The 20,646-nt window shown below is 43.4% G+C and overlaps 1 protein-coding gene across 1 annotated transcript in view; it reads right to left on the reverse strand.

Annotated features, from left to right (window-relative positions):
• Dpf3 (double PHD fingers 3) overlaps window positions 1-20,646 on the reverse strand; it is a 241,535-nt gene that overhangs the window by 151,518 nt on the left and 69,371 nt on the right. The window contains exon 3 of the mRNA XM_059279190.1: window positions 15,233-15,393. Coding sequence (XP_059135173.1) covers window positions 15,233-15,393 — 161 coding nt within the window. The remainder of the gene's footprint in view (window positions 1-15,232; window positions 15,394-20,646) is intronic.

Below are 20,646 nucleotides of genomic sequence, written 5' to 3' on the forward strand. Positions count from 1 at the left end.
CTTGTAATGGAAAGAAAACTCAAACATTCACAGGGCAGTGTGTCAGCCGACACCTGTGCTACCCTGCCTTTCTTTCGAATCCAGTTTTACCTCCCAGAACTTAGGCCAGTCTGTCCACCTTCTCTCCCAACAGTCACCAGAAATCACCTCCATCCCACGTCCCCACTCATGCTGAGGGAACCAGAGAGAAATGGGAACACAAGAAAGAGGTAGGTCTGCTTGGAGCCAGAGGACAGGATCAGAGACCACAAATGAAGAACCCAAATGCTGCTGGCCATCCATCACCTGTCTGCAGCCCCACCCAAGCCAGACAAACGGGAAGGCACACGTGAGGCTCTTCTCAGGGTTAAAAAGCTCCTCCACATCTCACTCCCATCGGATGTCACCAAAATGGGCCGTTAATGGCCTTCACATTTACAGACAGGTAGTGCCATGCATTGGGAATTCCTCACCAAGACTGGGTGTTGAGTAGTTCTTGAACCATTAAATCTGAACTAGACTATCAGAGACATGCCAAGGCAGTTATAATTGGGGAAATGCCTGCATAAGAAACTTTGCACAGAAAACTCTTTCTCACATCACAGGGGCTCTGTCCGTGGCCCTGATTGAAAAACATCCATATGAACCATCCTTACAGGGATGGAAAGATGAGCACAAGGCCCCGGGTAGAGCATGAAGAGTGGGAGCGTGTTTCCTAAGCACATCAGGGGTGTGACCCTGGAGCTCTGCCCACCCACCCTCTCAGCTTAGCTAAAAATATGCCTTTTTTCCAAGGTCATGAAGCATTCCTGACCCATCCCTAAATGACGAGAGTCTGGGCACTAGCACTGCACTCCAGGATTTAGTCCACATCACTGGGGACATCCCTCCTGCTTGCCCTCCCTAAGATTTTATCCTGGTGTCCATGTGTCAAGACTGCCCTGGCTTTGTCAACATAGAAATGTGGCCTGCCTCTTCTGGCCCAAGAGTTCCCAAGCTTCATCTCCCCCCTACTCTTAAAGCAGGCACAGCAATGGATGCTGACATTTACCACCCTTTCCCCTTGGGGCAGAAACTCCACGAGGCGTTTAAAGGCTGAATCAGGAGGCTAAGGGTGACTTTGAAACCAGCTCAAAATCATACACATCCTAATGGAGCTTAGCTCATAGCAGACGCACTAAGGCTATCCTCGCCACCCTACCCAAATCTCAAGGGGTCTCCCATTGTTCGCCCAGAAACAGCAGGATTAAAGCTAAGAGTTCTGCTTTCTGGGAAAATAGCTCCCCACACCAAGACCACAGGAAAAGAGCCCCAGTCCCTCTTCCCAGAGACACCAAGCCACTTCCTGTCACATCACATCATCAACATCACCAACTCTAATCACTCAGAGAGAACATGCCTCCCGGTGACATAAAAGCATTGTAACAAGGCACAAGAAATATATGAAGAAGCAGAAAATCTCCAGGACCCACTATGTACATTCGTCAAAAGAACTTGTTTTAAGAGTATTAAGATTATGCCAAGAGTAGTGGCTGGTACATACTTATAATCCCAACACTCAGGAGGCAGGATCTCTGTGAGTTCAAGGCCAGGCCAGCCTAGACTACATAGTGAGTTTCAGGCCAGCCAAGACTATATAGTGAGATCCCATCTTATTTAAAAAAAAAAAAAAAAAAAAAAAAAAAGGAAGGAGAAAAGAAAAGAAAGATTACAATGTAACCTTAAAAACACAGATCTGACCACTATCTGGTATAAGAATCACCTCAACTATGTCCCTGACAAGGGTGCCTCAAACCCCAGCCTTTGTACCAATATCTCTAGTTCTCACTCTGGCATGGATCTGTCTCCTACACTGTTGAAATATTCTCTTCTTAGAAGTGCATCTACCACTCTGCTCCACTGCAAAGGACACAGGGTGTGTGACATCATAAAGAAGTTAGGATCACTAGCAAAACTCTGCAAGTATTCCCCCTTTGACCTATCAGTCCCATTCCCAGGAATCCCTAAATGTAAAAATGTAGATTCACTGTAGCAGAGCAAATGTCCTTCTACAGGGGCCCCTGCTTAAATAAACAACAACATGCTCATGAAATGGGCATGTTAAGATGTGTGGTGGCCCTGTTATACCCCAGCACTAATTCCAGCTCAAGGAGGGAAGGACTGGATGATGAGGCGTTCAAGGCCAGCCTCAACTACAGAATAAATGAAACCCCTATCTTGAAAGCAGAGAGTAGGGGGGCACTAGGGATGTGGTTCAGTTGGTAGAGTGCTTGCCTGGTATACCTGAAACCCTGGATTCAGTTCTTCATAAAACCAGGCATGGTAGAGTATGCCTGTAATACTAGTCCTTGGGAAGTAGAGGCAAGGGGATCTGAATGTAAGATTATCCTCGGCCATGTAATGAGTTCAAGGCCAGCCTGTGTTACGTGAGACTGTCAAGCCAGGTGGCAGTGGCACACATCTTCAATTCCAACACTTGGGAGGCAGAGGCAGGTGGATCTCTGAGTTTGAGGACAGCCTCGTCTACAGAGAGAGTTCCAGGACAACCAGGGCTACACAAAGAAACCCTGTCTGGGGGGGCAGGAGGAGAGAAGGGTAAAAGGGAAGAAAAGAGAGAGAAAGGAAGAGAGAGAGAGTTAATGCTACCAAAAGCCATTTTTTTAAGGAAATTCAAATAAAAAGCCTCTAGTCAGAAGTTAAAAAGGAAAATAAAATTACCAATATAAGAATGAAAGGCTACACTACTATAAATTCTACATATACTAAAAACCAATAAAACAATATTCTGAGCAACTTTTTCTATTCATTTGTTTCCAGACAGTGTGCGTGTGCGTGCAAGAGTGTGTGTACACATGTGTGCCATGGAGCATGTGTGCAGGTCAGAGGACAACTTGCAGGAGTTAGTTCTCCCCTTCCACCATGTGGATTTCAGGGAAACTTGGGTTGTTTGGCTCAGCAACACACGCCATAATTTGCTGAGACATCTTACAGGGTCCTATGAGCAATGATGCACAACTAATTTAAACAGCTTATTCAAATAGACAAACTACCAAAGCTTACCCAAGATGAAGCTGACAACCTGAATAGCCCTATGTCTGCTTATGAAATTAAATTTACAGTTAAACATTTCTAAGAAATCACCAGGTCTAAATGGGTTCACTGATGAATGCTACAAAACATTAAAGGAAAACAATACCAATTCTATAGATAAAGTCCTCCAAATATTTGGAGGAAAAACACCCTTCCCAACTCACTACATGAAGCATCCTTTGATACTCAAACCAGACACAGCATTACAAAACAGCTGTCGACCAATATCTCATCAAATATAGACAGGAAATGTAAATAAAACTAGGTGACATGGAGCTAGTAGTATAGAAACGGAAAATGCATCATGACAAAGTAATGCTTATGCCAGGAGTAGAGTATTAGTGGAATGTTCAAAACCAATCAACATAACTCACCATATTAACAAGCCACACAAAAAAAAAAAACCTCAATAGACATAAAAAAAAAAACACAAAATCCACTCACATTTTTAAAAAAAAAAAACTCTCAGGGGCTGCAGGGATTGCTCCTCAAACTGACAAAAAGTTTCTGTGAAAACATCTACAATCTCTGATAGTAAACTTAAACATTAATAAGTGGGAAGATATGCTTGGAAGACTACAGTCCACTTCCCCAGATGTAGCTACAGATTCGTAGAAATTAAAGACAGTAAAATCCATACAGGGATACAAAAAACCTAGGATAGTAAGAATAACTTTGAAAAAATATATCATCTGACTTTTTTGTTTGTTTTGTTTTGTTTTTCGAGGCAAGGTTTCTCTCTTTGTAGCTTTTGGAGCCTATCCTGGAACTCGCTCTGTAGACCAGGCTGGCCACAAACTCACAGAGATCTGACTGCTTCTGCCTATGGAGTGCTGAGATTAAAGGTGTGAGCCACCACCGCCCGACTCTGACTTTTTTTTTTTTAAGACAAAAATCTTACTATGTAGCCCAGGCTGGCCTGGACCTTGATATTCAGACTTTGATATCAAACTCATAGTGATTCACCTGCCTCCACCTCTAAGTACTGGGATTATAAAGTGTGCACCACCACAGCCAGCTTAACATCACCTGATTTCAAGGTGTATTACGAAACTACAATAATCCAGACCTTGTGATAAAAGTCAAAACAGACACAGAGCAATGGAGCAGAACCGAGAGTCCAGAGGTAGACCCACCGATGTGTGACCATCTAATCTTTAATAAAAACACAAAGAAAATTCAAGAAAGGCTAATATTTTCAACAAATTATACTGAAGAAAACATCTGCAGAAATAAACTAGTTCATACTTTGCACTACATACAACTTATAGAACAAAAATAAAATCTAAAATTATAAATTCTAGGAAAAGCCCATGCCTTCTACTAGGCAGTAGATCTATTGCCAAAAGCACAATTCATAAAAGAACAAACTGATAAATTGGATTTCACAAAAATTCAACCTTTTTGCTTGTTAAAAGAGACTGTTAAGGCAGCAAAAATATAAATCAGAGATTGAGAGAAAATATTTGCAGTGTGTGTGACAGAGAGAGACAGAGAGAGAGAAAGATAAAGGTTCCTAGACTATGTAAGTACCCAAATCCAACAATCTTTAAATGGGCAAAAATGTTGAATACTTTTACAATGAGCAGGTGGATAGACTGACCATGTGATACTGGGATATTATAAGACATACACTATCTTTAGTCCTCCTTTTCTGGATTCCCTAAGTATCTTTTTGTACACTAATAAGATCACCACTGATTGGAGGTTTCTGTCTAGCCTCAGATTGGGAATGTTGCCAGGGATACCAAACATACAATTACCAGGCTGGAGCTTCCCGTCTCCTCCAGACCTTCAGCCTCTAACTTCTGCCATTCAACCTCTGATCTCCTGAGGCACTGGGAGTTGAGCTGGTCACTAACAATCGACGTCACAGTCAGCCATGCCCACTACTGAAGGGCCACAGACACCCACAGGGAGGAAGTTCGGAGCACTCTGGCTGGTTGAGCACACAGAGGTACTAGGAGTGTCACAACTGGAGTTGGCCAAGTCCCTCCTCACCCGTTGCCCTGGTACCTCTTTCACATAGCTCATTTTTTAACAACTGTTTTCCTTTTTATTTTTTACTTACTTCTTGAGGATCTTATACAGTATGTTTTTATGATATTCTTTCCCTCCCCCCAACTCTTCCCAGATCTTCCCTCAACTTCTCTACCCACTGAACTTTATGTTCTCTCTCTCTCTCTCTCTCTCTCTCTCTCTCTCTCTCTCTCTCTCTCTCTCAAAAAAAAGGAAAAAGAAAAGAAAGATAAATAAACCACTAAAAAACATGGAGTCTGATTTGTGTTGGCCATCTTCTGAGTATGGGACCTGCCCTGGAGTGTGGCTGATATACCCAGTGTCACTCCATTGAAAAAAACTGCTTTTCTTTCTCCCAGCAGCTATCATTTTCAAATAACTTCTTGGTTGTGGGTGGGACTTTGTGCCCACGTCCCCTCCTTCACTCTGGGCTTTTTGCCTGACTTGAGATGTGCGGGTTTGTGCATGCTATCACAGTCTCTGTGCATTGTACGTGCATCTTCCCTGTTATGGCAGAAAATGCTGTTTCTTTAAAATTACCTACCACCCTTGGTTCTTACAGCCTGTCTCCCATCTCTTCCATATAGACCCCTAGCCTTGAGAGGAGGGTTGTATCAAACACACCCCATTCAGGGCTGAGTGCTCCAAGGTCTCTCACTCTCTGAACATTGTCTAGTTGTGGGTCTCTGTGCTAATTATCACCTACTTGCAAGAAGAAGCTTCTCCAATGAGGGTTGAGCAATGCACCGATCTGGGCCCCACCAAGTATGGCAGCTGTGAGATCCTTGGCATTGGAGAATTACAAATGGATGGAGATGAACAGAGAGGAAGGGCTGAGGAGGACCTGTGTGGTAATGAGTCCCAAGGGAATGGAGATGGCTGAGGTGGATCCTTTGAAATGAGCTGCTAGTCCGGATAGGTAAACTGTTTCTCTGAGCTCTGTGAGCCACTCAAGCAAATGCCCAAATCTGAACGGCACCATGGGGGCTCCTAATTTGTATCCAGAGGTCAGAAACACAACTGACAGCCTGGACTTGAGATTGGCACATGAAATGGGGCAGTCTTGGAAGACTGGACCCTTAACCTGAAGAGTCTGATGATTCTCTAGATAGAGGATGTCAGAGGCTAATTAAACTGTGGATGCTGGGGCTATTTGTGAAGAACGAAACAATGGCTAGCATGAGAACAACACATCTGTTCACAGAGGGGTTGAATGTGGATACAAAAAGAACAGCTAGTTTTCAGTGGCAAGTAAGTGCATATAAGGATGATCAGTAATACTATTCATTAGGGGAACACAAATTAAAGCTATAATAAGTTTCACTGTACATCCACTAGAATGGCCAAATTTCTTCTTGACTGACAATGTGTCATATTAGCAGAGACATTAAGCTACAGAGCCCTCCTCACATTTGGCAGGAGGCGATGATCTCTACTGCATTTTGGAAAACTGCCTGACAATTTCTTTAAAAAGTTAAGCACTCACTTTCTTTGTGATCTAGCTGTTCTGTGATTGAGCTGTCTGTCCCAGAAGAATTACAACATGTGTCCATGCAAAGACTCAAACACAGATGTTCATAAAGGCCCTCCTTAATAATAGCCAGAAACTAGAAAGAAGTCCAAGACTTTATCAACAGGTGAATGGGTAAACAGTGTGACAGCCATACATCAGAACACTACCTGGCATAGGACGAGGTTATCGATGCATGCTAGCATGTGGCTGAATCGAAAATAATCATACTAAGTGAGAGAAGGCAGACATAACCACCTCTAAAAAGGAGTACATAGCAGTTGATTCCAGTATATAAAGAAATCAGTGGTCCACCCCCAAGAGAAAGAGAAGAAAGGTAGAAAGAAGAAATGGATCAAAGAGATTTAGAAACTTTGTTGGGTCAAGGATATGTTCATTATCTGGATTGTACAAATGGTTTTACACACACACATCAAATCTCAACAAATTACACACAAAAATGCATGCATAGTCTATTGTGTGTAACTGTATGGGTTGAGTATCATTTATTCCAAATGCTTGGAAGTAGAAATATTTCAGAACCCAGAGTTTTTTTTAACATCTTGAAGTATTTATATCAACCTTACCTATATCAAGCATCCTTAATCACAAAATTCAAAGTCCAAAAATGCTCCAAAAACTGAAACTCAAAATACTGAATTTTCAGGGCTGTAGAACACTAGTCCTTCCTGCAGGTGGACCTGGGTTTGATCCCCAGCATCTCACATGTATGTACACACACACACACACACACACACACACACACACACACACAAAAGATCTTCAGATTAGGGGTGCTCAGTTTATATGTAATAATGCTGTTAAGGTTTTCGTTTCATGAAAATGTAACCCCAAGAATTTTTGTTTCTAGACATTGGAGTAGGTAAACATTCTCCTATTCCTTTTTTCATTTTCTTTAAATGTGCATGGGTGCTTTGTCCAGATTTATGTCTATGAACCACATGTGTGCAGTGTCCAAGGAGGCTAGAGGTAAGCATCAGATTCCCTGAGACTGGAAGGGAAGACGTTTGTAGGTTGTCAGGTGAATGGTAAGAATGGTAAAACCCAGGTCCTCCTGAAGAGCAGCCAGTGCTCTCAACCTCTGAGCCAATTCCCCAGCGCCATCATAGGCTTTTTGTAAGTACAGCCAACTACACTAGATACTATCCATTCGACAAACAAGCCAGTATCGACACGTGACAAAGCAGGCCAGTGGAGGACATTGGGACCTGAGGGACAGCTGGTTGGTTGAGTTCCCGGGTATTCCTTTTATATCAAGTTTCCTGGACTGGGTCCTAGGAAAGCTGATAACCTGAAGATAAATGCACTAAATAAATCACTAAATGCAGAATGACAAACAACAACAAAAGTCTGAAGAAAATCCTGTTCTCTAACCAAAGACCAGAAAAGAATGGCATAAGCTCTCCATGAATCCAGAATATCTAGTGTGTTGATGTCAGAGAGAGCCAGAGGAGAAGCCTGAACTCATGAGGAACCTTGACTCCCATGCTCTTCCTCTGGTAACAACACACACACACACACACACACACACACACACACACACACACACACACACACACACACACAGCGTATCAGAGGAACCTACCTAAAACAAAATATCAATAACATCTGGAGTCTCATAACAAAACAGCCAAAATGTCCAAGATCCAATCAACTTCATAAGAAAAAGGCTAAATGGTGCTAATGTCAGCATTATTGGACAAGGATTTTAAAGCAGCCATCATAAAAATGTTTTATCAATTGTGAACGTGCACAACAGATGAAAAAAACAAAAAGTCTCAGAAAAGGTAGATGGCCGCCACAAAGGGAACTCGGGGACATCTCTGCAGGTTCCTTGACTCGTAATGTTTTCTCAAGCCTTAGTTTCTTTAACCTTATCGTTCCTTTGAGTATATATTATGACTTCCACTGTTTGTGTTTTTATGGGATTCCCATAGCGGGTGTGCGAACCTGTCTGTCTGTGCATGTTTATGTGTTTCTTGTGATTTTCCTATTCCAGATTGTTTGGTTTTGTTTTATCTTATCTTATTTTCTAACTAGAGACAGAAAAGGGTGTGGATTCAGACGGGAGGGGATGTAGGAAAGGATCTCAGAAGAGTTGGGGGAGGGGAAACTAAAATGAAAATATATCCTATTAAAAGAAAACTATTTTCAATAAAAGAAAAATAGAAAAAGAAAAAAAATACACAGAAGATCCAAGGAACCAAATAGAAAGCCGAGATAAAAAATAGTAATCAAAGAACCAAAAAATTCTCCACGGAGGAAGCTCATCAGCAGAACGCGAAGGAGAAAATAAATTTTAAAAAGCAGTAAAAGAAAGATAAAATTGTAGAAATTGCCCAACTAAGGAACTGAAAAATAAAAATGAATAGAGTCTGGGGGGCTGGAGAGATGGCTCAGCAGTTAAGAGCACTGACTGCTCTTCCAAAGGACCCGGTTTTGATTCCCAGTACCCACATGGCAGCTCACCACTGTCTGTAACTCCAGTCCTAGGGGACCCAATGCCCTCTCCTGGCATCTGCAGGTACTGCACACGTGTGGTGCTTACATTTGTGCAGGCAGAGCACTCGTACATAATAAAGGAATAAAATTTCAAATGAAAAAACAGAGCCCAGGAAGCAAATATCCAGCGTGTGTGTTGTTAGAACCTCAAAAGGAAAGTGAATGGGGCTGAAAATAATAGCCAACAGTTTTTCAAGTTTGGAGAGAAAACAAAAACAAAAAATCTACAAGTCCAGGAAGCCAAGTAAGCTTCAAATAGAATAAAGCTTTAAAAAAAATCTATTACAAGACGTCAAAATTAAACTTTTGAAAACTAAAAGCAAAGAAAAAAACTTAACAGCGGTGAAAAATCATGACACCTCTCCTACAAGGGAAAACCCATGTGACTAACAGCAGATTTCCCATCACAAGCCTTCTGAAGAAGTTGCAAATTTTTCAAATGCTATTCCTAAAGGACTATCCATTTGTAATTTTATAGCCATAAAAAGTATTCTTTGGGAATGAAGGAAAGATCAACATGTTCTCTCAGGAAGGAAACCTGAGTTATCACTGAGCTTTAAGTAAATGTAATAAGCCTTCTCCGAGTGCTCTAAATGGTGTGTAATTATCTGATGTGCTCCTCAATAGACAGGAAATGTTTAGGAAAGCTGTTTTATTAGTACCACCATCTAACCAACTGAGCTAACCGGTCAGTAGGACATGTGGTGATATTTTATCTGTGTACCCCAATAAAGCTTATCTGAGGATCAGAGGAAAAAAGCCAGCCACTGTATTAAACATAGAAGTCAGGCAATGGTAGCACACGCCTTTAATCCTAGCATTTGGGAGGCAGAGATCCATTCAGATCTCCGTGAGTTCAAGGCCACACTGGGAACACAGAGCCAGGTGTGGTGGCACAAGCCTTAAATTCCAACATAAGTTAGCCATAAAAGTCTGGAGGTCTGTACAGACAGGCAGGAAGTGACAGAGCTGGGCAGAAAGAAGAAGTGATGTAGCTGGGCGAAGAGAGGAAATGAGATGACAGAACAGAAAGTTATATAGATGTGGGTAGACAGGAAGTAGGTCTCTTTGGAGATGAGGCGTCTGTAAGGTGAGGTTGGCTGTGGCTTTTCCTATTCCTCTGATCTCTCAGGTTTTTACTCCATATCTAGCTCCAGGTTTTTTATTAATAAGACCGTTTAGCAATTCGTGTTACGAAGACAGCTGTTTTATCAATGGAGATGTGAGAGGCTTTGATGAGAGGAAAAGGTTAGGTGTGGTTATAAAGGGGTGTATGAAAAAGATCTCCGTGGTGAGGAAATGGTTTTGTGTCTTGATTGTGGTGTTGGTTACATGTGGTAAAATGGCAAGATCTTCAGGGAACCTTGTTGAAGAGGAGGCAGAGTGTAGGAGCCAGAGGGGACAGAGGACAAGAAGAAAACAAGGCCCTCTAAATCAACATGAGCAAAGCCCATATTAACTCTCCGAGACTGAAGCTGCACAGGTCTGCATAGGTCTGCACCAGGTCCTCTGCACTTAGACTGATTTCCAGTGTAGTGTTTTTATGGGATTCCTGATCGTGTGAATGAGTGGGTCTCTGATTCTTGTGCCTTCCTTTGGGCTCTTTTTCTTCTGTTGGTTTGTCTTGTTCAACATCAATGTGACAGGTTTTTTTTTTTTTTTGGTTTTTCGAGACAGGGTTTCTCTGTGCAGCTTTTTGCACCTTTCCTGGGACTCATTTGGTAGCCCAGGCTGGGCTCGAACTCACAGAGATCCACCTGGCTCTGTCTCCCGAGTGCTGGGATTAAAGACGTGTGCCACCACTACCCGGCCCAATGTGACAGTTTTTGTTTTCTATTATTGTGGTGGTATTGTGTTCCCCAAAATACTGTGCACTTTAATAAACTTATCTGGGGTCAGAGAACAGAACAGCCACAATATTAAACATAGAGGTTAGGCAATGGTAGCACATGCCTATAATCCTAGCATTCCAGAGGCAGAGATCTGCCTGGATCTCTGTGAGTTCAAGGCCATACTGGAAACAGCCAGGAATGGTGACTCACGCCTTTAATCCCAGGAAGTGATGGTAGGAAGCAGAAAGGTATTTAAGGCATGAGGACGAGGAACTAGAGCCTGGTTAAGCTTTTAGGCTTTTGAGCAGCACAGTTCAGCTGAGAGGCATCCAGTCTGAGGAAACAGGATCAGTTGAGGAATTGGCGAAGTGAAGTGGCTGTGGCCTGTTCTGCTTCTCTGATCTTCCAGCGTTCACCCCAATACTTGGCTCCAGGTTTGTTTTTATAATAAGGCCTGTTAAGATTCATGCTACATATTATATATTATTTTGTTATTTTTTTAATGAATGAATGAATGAACAAAAACCTAGACATTGGTAAAAGTTAACACCACACACACACACACACACACACACTTGAACACACACTCCCTGTGAGTGCATGCATGTACACGTTTATCACATACATGCACACACACATGTTCACAAATGCATGCGTGCATACAACACATATGCAATATACCCCCAAACCAGGATTTAATGATACTGACACACTTGCTTTTAAAAGTTGTCATTTATACCTGCCTGAAGAAGGAAAATCTGTTTTCTCCAGTGGAGTGGCACTGGGTATAGCTCCAAGGGCGGCCTTATGTTCAGGAGCAGTTGACCAACATATAATGGACTCTACAGTTTTGTGTGTGTGTGCTTTTATTTGGCTATGATTTGGTGGATTTTTTAATTTCCTTTTGGATAGTATTTTATTTTGTTTTCTTTCTTTTGGGAATTTGTTGTTGTGTTGGAGTTTTACCTGTCTTTTGAGAAAGAACTTGAAGTTGGGTGGGTAGGGAAGGGGAAAGGATCTGGAAGGACTTGGGGGAAGGGAACAGATTTGAATTTTAAAATTGTTTTAAATATAAAAAAATAATGGCAAGAGCTCTGCACATGCATCTCACCAACATCAACTTCTGAGGAGATGTTCTGGTTTGATCTTAGGGAAAAGTGAGTGAAAATCAGACAGCCATTCTCTGTGCTGTTTGTGGCTCCCAGGAGGTATACGGTGACTCAAAACAAGAAGCTAATTGTCAGAAAAGAGATTCTATGGAACCTTTGCACAGAGCAATCCCTAATAAGTAAAACCGAAATGAAACCTATAAATCCAACCGTGTAGAAGACTTACTGTCACAACCAACACAGAAGACTGTCTGAAATGACTTCAAGGCAGAGTGGTTGGACACTATAGCCTAAGGAAGACCAGCCCTACAAAAGGCAAAAGGAAAGAAGTCTTAAACCCTGTCCAGTAATCTTCCTATGAATAGTCTTGTTGTTACTGTGATACTGATGTGTCTGTTGTGAGCACTGTACGGGATAAAGCAAGTGTGTCAGTATCATTAAATCCTGGTTTGGGGGTATATTGCATATGTGTTGTATGCACGCATGCATTTGTGAACGTGTGTGTGTGTGTGTGTGTGTGTGTGTATGTGTGTGTGTGTGTGTGCATGTATGTGATAAACGTGTACATGCATACACTCACAGGGAGTGTGTGTCCAAGTGTGTGTGTGTGTGTGTGTGTGTGTGTGTGTGTGTGTGTGGAATGTCTGAAAAGAGGGAGATAGAATAAAGATAGCTAAGTACAAACTATTTAAAACTGAATTAGCTAGGAAATAGTATAATTCCACAGCGTATTTCACTTAAAAACATGTTCCATAGCTATGCTGACTGAAAACTCCGAGAAACAATGATAAACCTGAGAGCTGTCAACAGCACAGATGGTTGCTTCTAAACATCCACAAAAAAATGAGAAGCCAGGGCTCCTAGGAGAAGCAGCTCCGTCTAGGTCTAAGGCAAGAAGTACGCCAGGTGAGCCTGAACCCATGTGTCCCGATACTGGAATGGCAAGGAAGCCACCAGATGGAACTGGGGCTGTTTCCAAAGCCCGACTGGCTGAAGAGAGGACCACGTAACCATCAATCAGAATAACAGCTGCCATGGATTAAAGTGCATCCAATGTGTTTAAGTCTGACTTCATGATCGCGCTTAAAGTAACTGTATTGATCAGCTTTGCACAATACCAAGGAACCAAGTCATTATTCTGAAAACTGGTAAATACAGGGGAAATACCATCTATCTCCTGTCAGCTGCACCTCATAATAACCAAAGTTTTAATGAGGGGATATTTTCCTGTACAGAAGCTGTAGAGCTAACAAATGAAAAAACAAAGATGGCCTCCAATCAAATGCCACATTTTTTTTTTGCAACTCTTAATGGAATAAGAATCTAGATGATTATCATCAAGAGCTGCTAACATGAATAAAGGGAAGATAACCAGATTGTATGTGCCTCCTGACGAAAGCACAAACTACCACTTAGGAATTGCTCTTGCCAAAGAGAGAGAGGGGAGAGAGAGAAGAGAGCCTGAATAAGTCTCTAGACCTAATTATCAATTCACAGGAATAACACCACGGGGATGCAATCAGCAAATCCAGCTCTGGAAACCCTACAGTGCAAACAACCCAGTTTCTTCAACAAATAACATACAAAGGAGAGAGAGTGTGTGTGTCCAAGAAAAGCCTGCAGATTTCTAAGAGGGACATCAGCCAGGTGCAATGTAGGAATCCTGTTTGGAGCCTGGTTTACACTAGAGGTGGCAGGCGAGATAAGTACCAGAGAGATGAGTGCCGACTGATTTGATTTGATTGAGATTGTGGGATGGGTTGGTCTTTTCCTTTATCTTTTCAGGCAGAATCTTGTCATGTAGCCCAGGCTGGCCTCAAACTCACAATCCTCTTGTCTCAGCTTCCTAAATACTGTGATTACAGGTGTGTCCCACTGTACTCAACTGGCTTGACATTTTAAGTCCACAGTATGTATACATGAAATGATGTGTTGTCCCAGATCTACTTCAAAGTCATCCGGAGTCGGGGAGAAAGGTGACAGCTAAGAATGAGTGAAATGATTGGCCGACTGTTGTGGAGCTGGGCCATGAGGATTTCCATTTTCTCTGCCATTATCCAAGTTTTACATGAATATGAGACTTTTCAAAACAAAAGTTTGCTTGCTATACTCATACAGAGCCAGGTGTGGTAGCATATGCCTTTAATCCCAGCACCTGAGAGGGAGAGGCAAGAGGACCATGAGGAGGTCAAGATCATAGCAAGTTTGGCTTGGCTCCATAGCAAGTTTGAGATCAGCCTAGGCTATGTGAGACCCTACCAAATGTAGGGAAAAGAAGAAATCAACACAGAGGCTGCGGAGATGACTCTGTTGGTAACATGCTTACCACGAAAGCATAGGATCTGAGTTCAATCCTCAGAACCCATGTAAATGCACACATCTGTAATCCCAGTGCTGGGGAGGAAAAGATAGGCAGAGCCCTGGGGCTGGCTGGCTGGCCAGCCGAGCTGAATCAGCAAGTTACTGGTAAAAGAGAGAGATCCTGGCTCAAAAAGCAAGGTGAAGAGCAGCTAATTAAGGAAGATACTTGCATGCACACATGTACCCACACACCCACCCACACATACACACACACACACACACACACACACACACACACACACACACACACGGAAACAGGTATATACATGTATATACATACATATTCAATTAAATTTTAAAATAAAAAAATATGACCATAGAAAACTGCGTTTCTAGAGCTAGCTATCCCCCTAATCTACACCAGGGTTTTTATTCTATTCTGAGAAGCCTAGATTAAAATCTTAGCCATGACAGCAATAATATCCAGTATTTTAGAGCATATACACATTGAGTTACTTATAGATATTGTCATTCAATCCCTATAAAGTCTGTGTAGTAAATACTGAGATTCTCCACACTTCACAGGCGACAAGCCTCAGGGACAGAGTTCGGATGACAAAACTAAGCCTTATTCCTACAACTAAGCACATTTGCAGATTTTAGCCAACACCCAAGGGTGGAAAATGAAGATTGCTTTCACTGGACTTCTTTGAGATAAATACCTCCCATCATCCTTGTCTGGTCCCTTAGAGAATCTGTACTATCTGACCCCCACCCTACCCAGCTGTGTGGACTCCCAGACACAGTAGTACTTTTTCCTCCAGACTGGAGCCCCTGTGCATGCTGGTCCCAGCGGTGGCATGGCTCACCTGGGCCTCGGTGCCTCTTCTCCATCCAGATGTAGCAGTTGTTCTGGGCTACCCCAGTCTGCGAGTCCAGGAAGGGCAGACGCACGCTCCGCTCTGCACACAGCCGTGAGTTGTAGCTCCGGCAATGCTCAATGGCTTCCTTGTAGAACTGGTCCCCAAGCCTACAGGAGGCAAAAGAGCCAAGGAGTGAGACCAGGGAAAGTAGACACAATCAGAGGGAAGAAGCAGCCACATTTATGGTAACCAAGCCAAGGAGCACCAAGAGCCCCATTTGTCATCAAATCTCTACCAGATCCCATTTCCTGTCCCATCTACCAAGTCACTTAGAAGCTCCTTTAAAATAGGCCCCAAAGAACAAACCATCAGTAAAGGTGACCAGCCCTGTCCTGGGATGCTGAGATGTGGCCAGCCCCTGGAGGTGGTCTGTAGCAATGTTCTGCATAGGACTTAGAGAGCATCCAGCTGCCAGAGCCCCCTCTTTGAGCAGCCCCACAATTTTGCTCTCAAAAGTTGCCAAAACACATCCAGATTCCTATTACAACAGAGAAGCATTTAGAATAAATGCGGAGATCCAGCCATTCGTTGTAAGAAGCATGTGAGGAAGGACACATGTGGATCTTCTAAAGCCACAGTTAAAGGAAAAAGAACTTTCTCTGATCAAAACAAGAGAAGTATTTAAATAATGTCTGACACTTCCCCACCTTGGGAATTGCTGAGGGATGCTACAGAAGGGGGAGTCGTGTAACCACCAAAGGGAGCCCACTAGACCCCAATGCACAGTCCCACACCCCTGGTCACACAGCTCTGCCTAAACATAGTCGGACACAAAACGAAACAAAAAGACATGAATGTGAGATGGGGACTTGTATGAAAGAGGGAGGTTGACGTGGGTGGGCAAGCTGTAAGAGAGGTAGGGGTAGTCATCAAAATGCATTATGTGTATAAAATTTCCAAAGAATAAATTTAATTAATTAAAATTAAAATGGTGAGGCTGGAGAGCAGGCTCAGCTGTTAAGAGCACTCACTGCTCTTCCAGGGGACCTGAGTTTGGTCACTAGCATCCAGGTCAGGCAGCTCACAGCCACCTATAACATTAAGGGGATTTAATGCCCTTTTCTGACTTCCATATATAGACACATGTGAGTAGCATTTATACAGAGAAAGAGAGAGAGAGAGAGAGAGAGAGAGAGAGAGAGAGAGAGAGAGAGAGATTTTTTAGTTAGGACAAGATTAATAATAATAATAATACTTGGGAACGCCCAGAGTTGAAGATACAATGAAGACCGTCCTGGTTTGCAGGGTGGTGACCCAATTTAAACAGTCAATTTTATGTCTGTGAATCAAGTATTTCATATAATTTGGATCTTTTGAGGCCAGTGTATTGCACTTAGCATACAGCATTCTAGATTCACCCATGCTATAATACATGTCAGAGTGTCCTTCCGTGTCAGACTGTATTATACTCCATCCTTTGCTTCTCAGTTCATCAGTCAATGGATACCTGGATTGCCTTCATGCCCTAGTCACTATGAATATATAGTAGCTATACTCTGTACAGAAAACATGTCACAATACTCTGTGGACACAGGGGTATAAACATCAAGTTCTACTTTCAATCATTTTGAGTTCAGGCCCAAGAGTGGATTTGATGGAGCATCTGGAAATTCTGTTTTCCTTTTTTTTCTTTCTTTCTTTCTTGTTTTTTTTTTTTTTTTTTAAGAACTACCATACTGTTTTCACAGTGGCTCAGCCATTTCACAATCCCACCCGCAATGCACAGGGTTCTAATCCAGCATATTGCACTACGGCTTGCCAGACAGCAAGGTTTTAAGCAGACTTTTCTGTTCTTTCTTTTTAAAATCAATGGGTCAGATTCTACTACAGATTTTTAACTTTATTCTGTTTATTAATATATTATCATTATTATTACTAGTGCGTGAGTGTGGGGGCAGGGCACTGTGTGAAGATCAGAAGACAACTTTGCAGAAACAGTTCTCCTCTTTCATCGAGGATGGAACTCAAGTCCTAAGGCTTGCTCAGCAAGCACCTTTGGCCACTGAGTCATCTCACCAGCCTCCTACCAAAGGATCGAAAGCAAACATCTTACAGTTGGAGAATGCAGTCATGGAAGATTCGTCTGTAATTTAATTGTTGACAAGTCTCTGAGAAACAAACAATGCCCCGCCCTGCTCCTCCACCCCTACCCCCTCTCTTCACCTCTGAAGATCCTCATAGTCACACAGAAGGCCTAGCACACAGAGAAGGTGTCCCAGCAGTAACAAAACCAAACTACCATCAAAGCCTAATAACCACACAGCTGGAAACGAACTGGGGAGGGAAAGCTGAAAGCCCATTAAAATGCTATAAAATGGAACGGTACGTAATCTGATGTAATCAAAGATACTAACAAGGACCATGAGATTGATCAAAAATGAAGAACATTTTTAACCAAGTATCTGCCTGTGTCGCACCAGCCTGAATGGTTCCCCCTGCTAAGGCCATGTGTCTCAGAGGAATGGAACCATTTACAGGCAGTTCAACCCATGCAAGATGACACAGCCTGCCCTGAGTCTCCAGCAGCAAACAGCCTTGCCGTTTCTTTTAGACAGGATCTTACTATGGAGCCCATGTTCCTGCCTCAGCCTCCCAAGGGCCAAGATGATAGGTGAGCACCATCATCGATCCAGAGTCATCTCATGATCTTTTTAAAAAGATGTTCACTAGTTCAACCTAAGAAATTCTGGTTAGGGGGGAAAAATTAAGAAGATAAACATAAAATTGAGATCAAGAAAAGGGATGGGGGGGGTGTGGTAAAATTCACCTCCTGGAGGAAACAGGATTTCTTTCTTCTGGAAGCCAGTATGTAAGAAATCCATAGTAAGATTTTAAGGCAAATTTCCCTGCCCTGTTCCTCGCTTCCGACAGCTTTGGCCCACGTAAGAGGAACAAGAAAGTGAACTTACTAAGAGTGAACTGTGAAGCTTGTCCAGCGTCTGCATCTCACACCGAATGGAGCCCAACAGAGCTGGGACGCAGTGAAAACGGAGTTGATCTCCGGACACTCGGTGTCAGTACTAACAGGCACGCTGGGGGAAATGTGTACTTTTCAAAAGTGTAATCTTTGTGTAGATGAAACTTCTTATAACTATCAGATCCTGTGTCGTGCCGGGGTTCTCACCTTCTGCCTTTACAGGGGTTCCGGAGCTTGAACTCGGGTCCCTTGGGCTTACATGGTAAGGGCCTCTAACCCACTGTGCTAAAGACTGGAACCTCGAGGCCATCATCTATCCCCGGGGAAATCACTTTTGAGCAGACGGGATACTGGCAGGGATTTGAAAACAAAAGTTAAATGCCATTTTTGAAGATATGGGAGGAGGGGGAAAAAAAGACTTCAACTTCCTGGATAAATTTAAGTGACACTTCTCCGAAAGTTAATTAGCCAAAATCTTCATGGAGCTTTCCACACACTCTAAAAGAAAATCGATGGCCAGGTCTCCCAAACCCATGGAAAGCAATTTAAACTGAAAAAAAGACAAATGTCCTCTCCAATATGGCATTTAAAAATAAATAAATAAATAAAGTCCCACGAGGAAAGGATCCCATGGGTGACATTTGCATTAAAGCCACAGGGGGCAAAAGGAGCAAGGACAGGCTGGCAGCATATGACTCATTTTGTGGAGTTGTGACCAGTGTGCCCCAGGCTGGAGCAGGCATGGACCAACATCAGCCATCACCTGTCTGGTACCAGACCATGGGGGCTAGATTACCAGCGCATGATTGATGTCTTGAGCTGGAAGAAGCTGGCACCAGGCAGGTTAGAGTGATGTCCTCATCAAGAACTGACCCCAGGCCACTAAAGACTGCAATCAGAAACAGAAAGGCAAAAAGAAGTCTCTGGGCTCTGAAAAGCCTTCCAGTATTCCAGGAATACCAGCCCCCTGGTTCCAGGGGCCTTTGTAAGGAAGGGGGTGGAAGGTCCCTTTATGGTCCCAACTGGACAGAGGGGTCCAGTCTAGCTCTGAGAACTGGATGTTCCTCTCAAGAGATTTCCAAGGACCTTTCTTGAGCATGTCTATGGGGAGATGAATTCCAGGGCCTGAAGGGCCCTCTGCTCCTCTTCCAACTTCCTATTCTAGAGAACGTGTTTACTGGCTCAACTTCCTGTCTACCACCTTGAGATAATGCTTGGGCGCCAAGCCTCCAATCAGACACTTGCCCTTACTGTCCCACGGGTTCTGTACTCATAACTAAGGACATGTGTCATGCCATGTTTCACATATGTACCCATCAGATACGATGGAACATGCCTACAATCCTAGTACTTTGAAGTGGAAGCAAGAGGGTTACAAGTTCAAGGCCATCCTGGACTATGTAACCAGTCTCTGCCTCCAGTAGGAGGAGAGGGAGTGTCCAAAAGCCAATTCCTCATCTTCTGCCAAGAGCCTCTTTCCTTTCCAGCTTTCATTCTTCTGGGAGGGGGAGCAAAGAGGGGTCACTGCTCCCCACCCACACGGCCACTGGCCCAAGGCCCTCCCTCTGCCCTCACTCCGCCTGGCACTGAGTTCTGTCACTTTCCAGAGTTCTTGTCTATTCACGCACGCCATGTGGCCACAAGTCCCCTGTTGCTGTTACAACAGGACCTTGGCCTACTCTTTGGGCCTGTAAACAGAGATAAGCAGCCCTGGCCAGTGACATTTCTGATCCCTTCTCCCCTCCCACCGCCACCGTCTGAAGTGCCTCTGCCTGGCGCCCTGCCTGGCACCCTAACCCCCATAGTCTCATCCAGCCGCCCACAGTCCCCAACCACCCACACATGCACATTAAACTCATCTCCAGGGCACTGACGTCCTGCTCTTTGCATTTTAGTATGTGTAACGGGTGGCGTAGATTTCTCTGTTCTCACTTAGCTTTGAAGAAGCCCTCGCAAGCTACAGGCCATTTTTGACAAGGTAAAGGGACCATTTTACATCCCTTGATGTCGTATTGTTCCTAGAGTGGCCCTTGAAGAAAAGCTAGGTTAGTGATACTGAATTGTGTCACCCCACATGGAAAAAAAAAAAAAAAACCTAACGTCTTGCCCCGCCAGATTGACGGCATTTGGAGATAGAGCTTTTAGATCATGAGGGTGGAGTCTGCACAATGGGACGAGGATTAAGGGAAGAACAAACGTAAGAGGCTGAGAGGACAGTTCAGCCCCAGTAAATGCTTTTCTTACAAGCACAAGGATCTGAGTTCAATCCCCAGAACCCACATTAAAAATGCTGGGGCGGGGGGGGGGGGGGGGGGGTCGGGCTATACACACTTCTAACCTCAGCACTCTAATCCCACGTAGAGACAAGAGGACCAGAAATTCAAAGTCATCCTCAGCTACAGGGCAAGTCTGAGGCTAGCCTGGCGTGCATGAGATCCCATCT

Source organism: Peromyscus eremicus, chromosome 14 (genome assembly GCF_949786415.1).
Source record: "Peromyscus eremicus chromosome 14, PerEre_H2_v1, whole genome shotgun sequence".
Lineage (NCBI taxonomy): Eukaryota > Metazoa > Chordata > Mammalia > Rodentia > Cricetidae > Peromyscus > Peromyscus eremicus.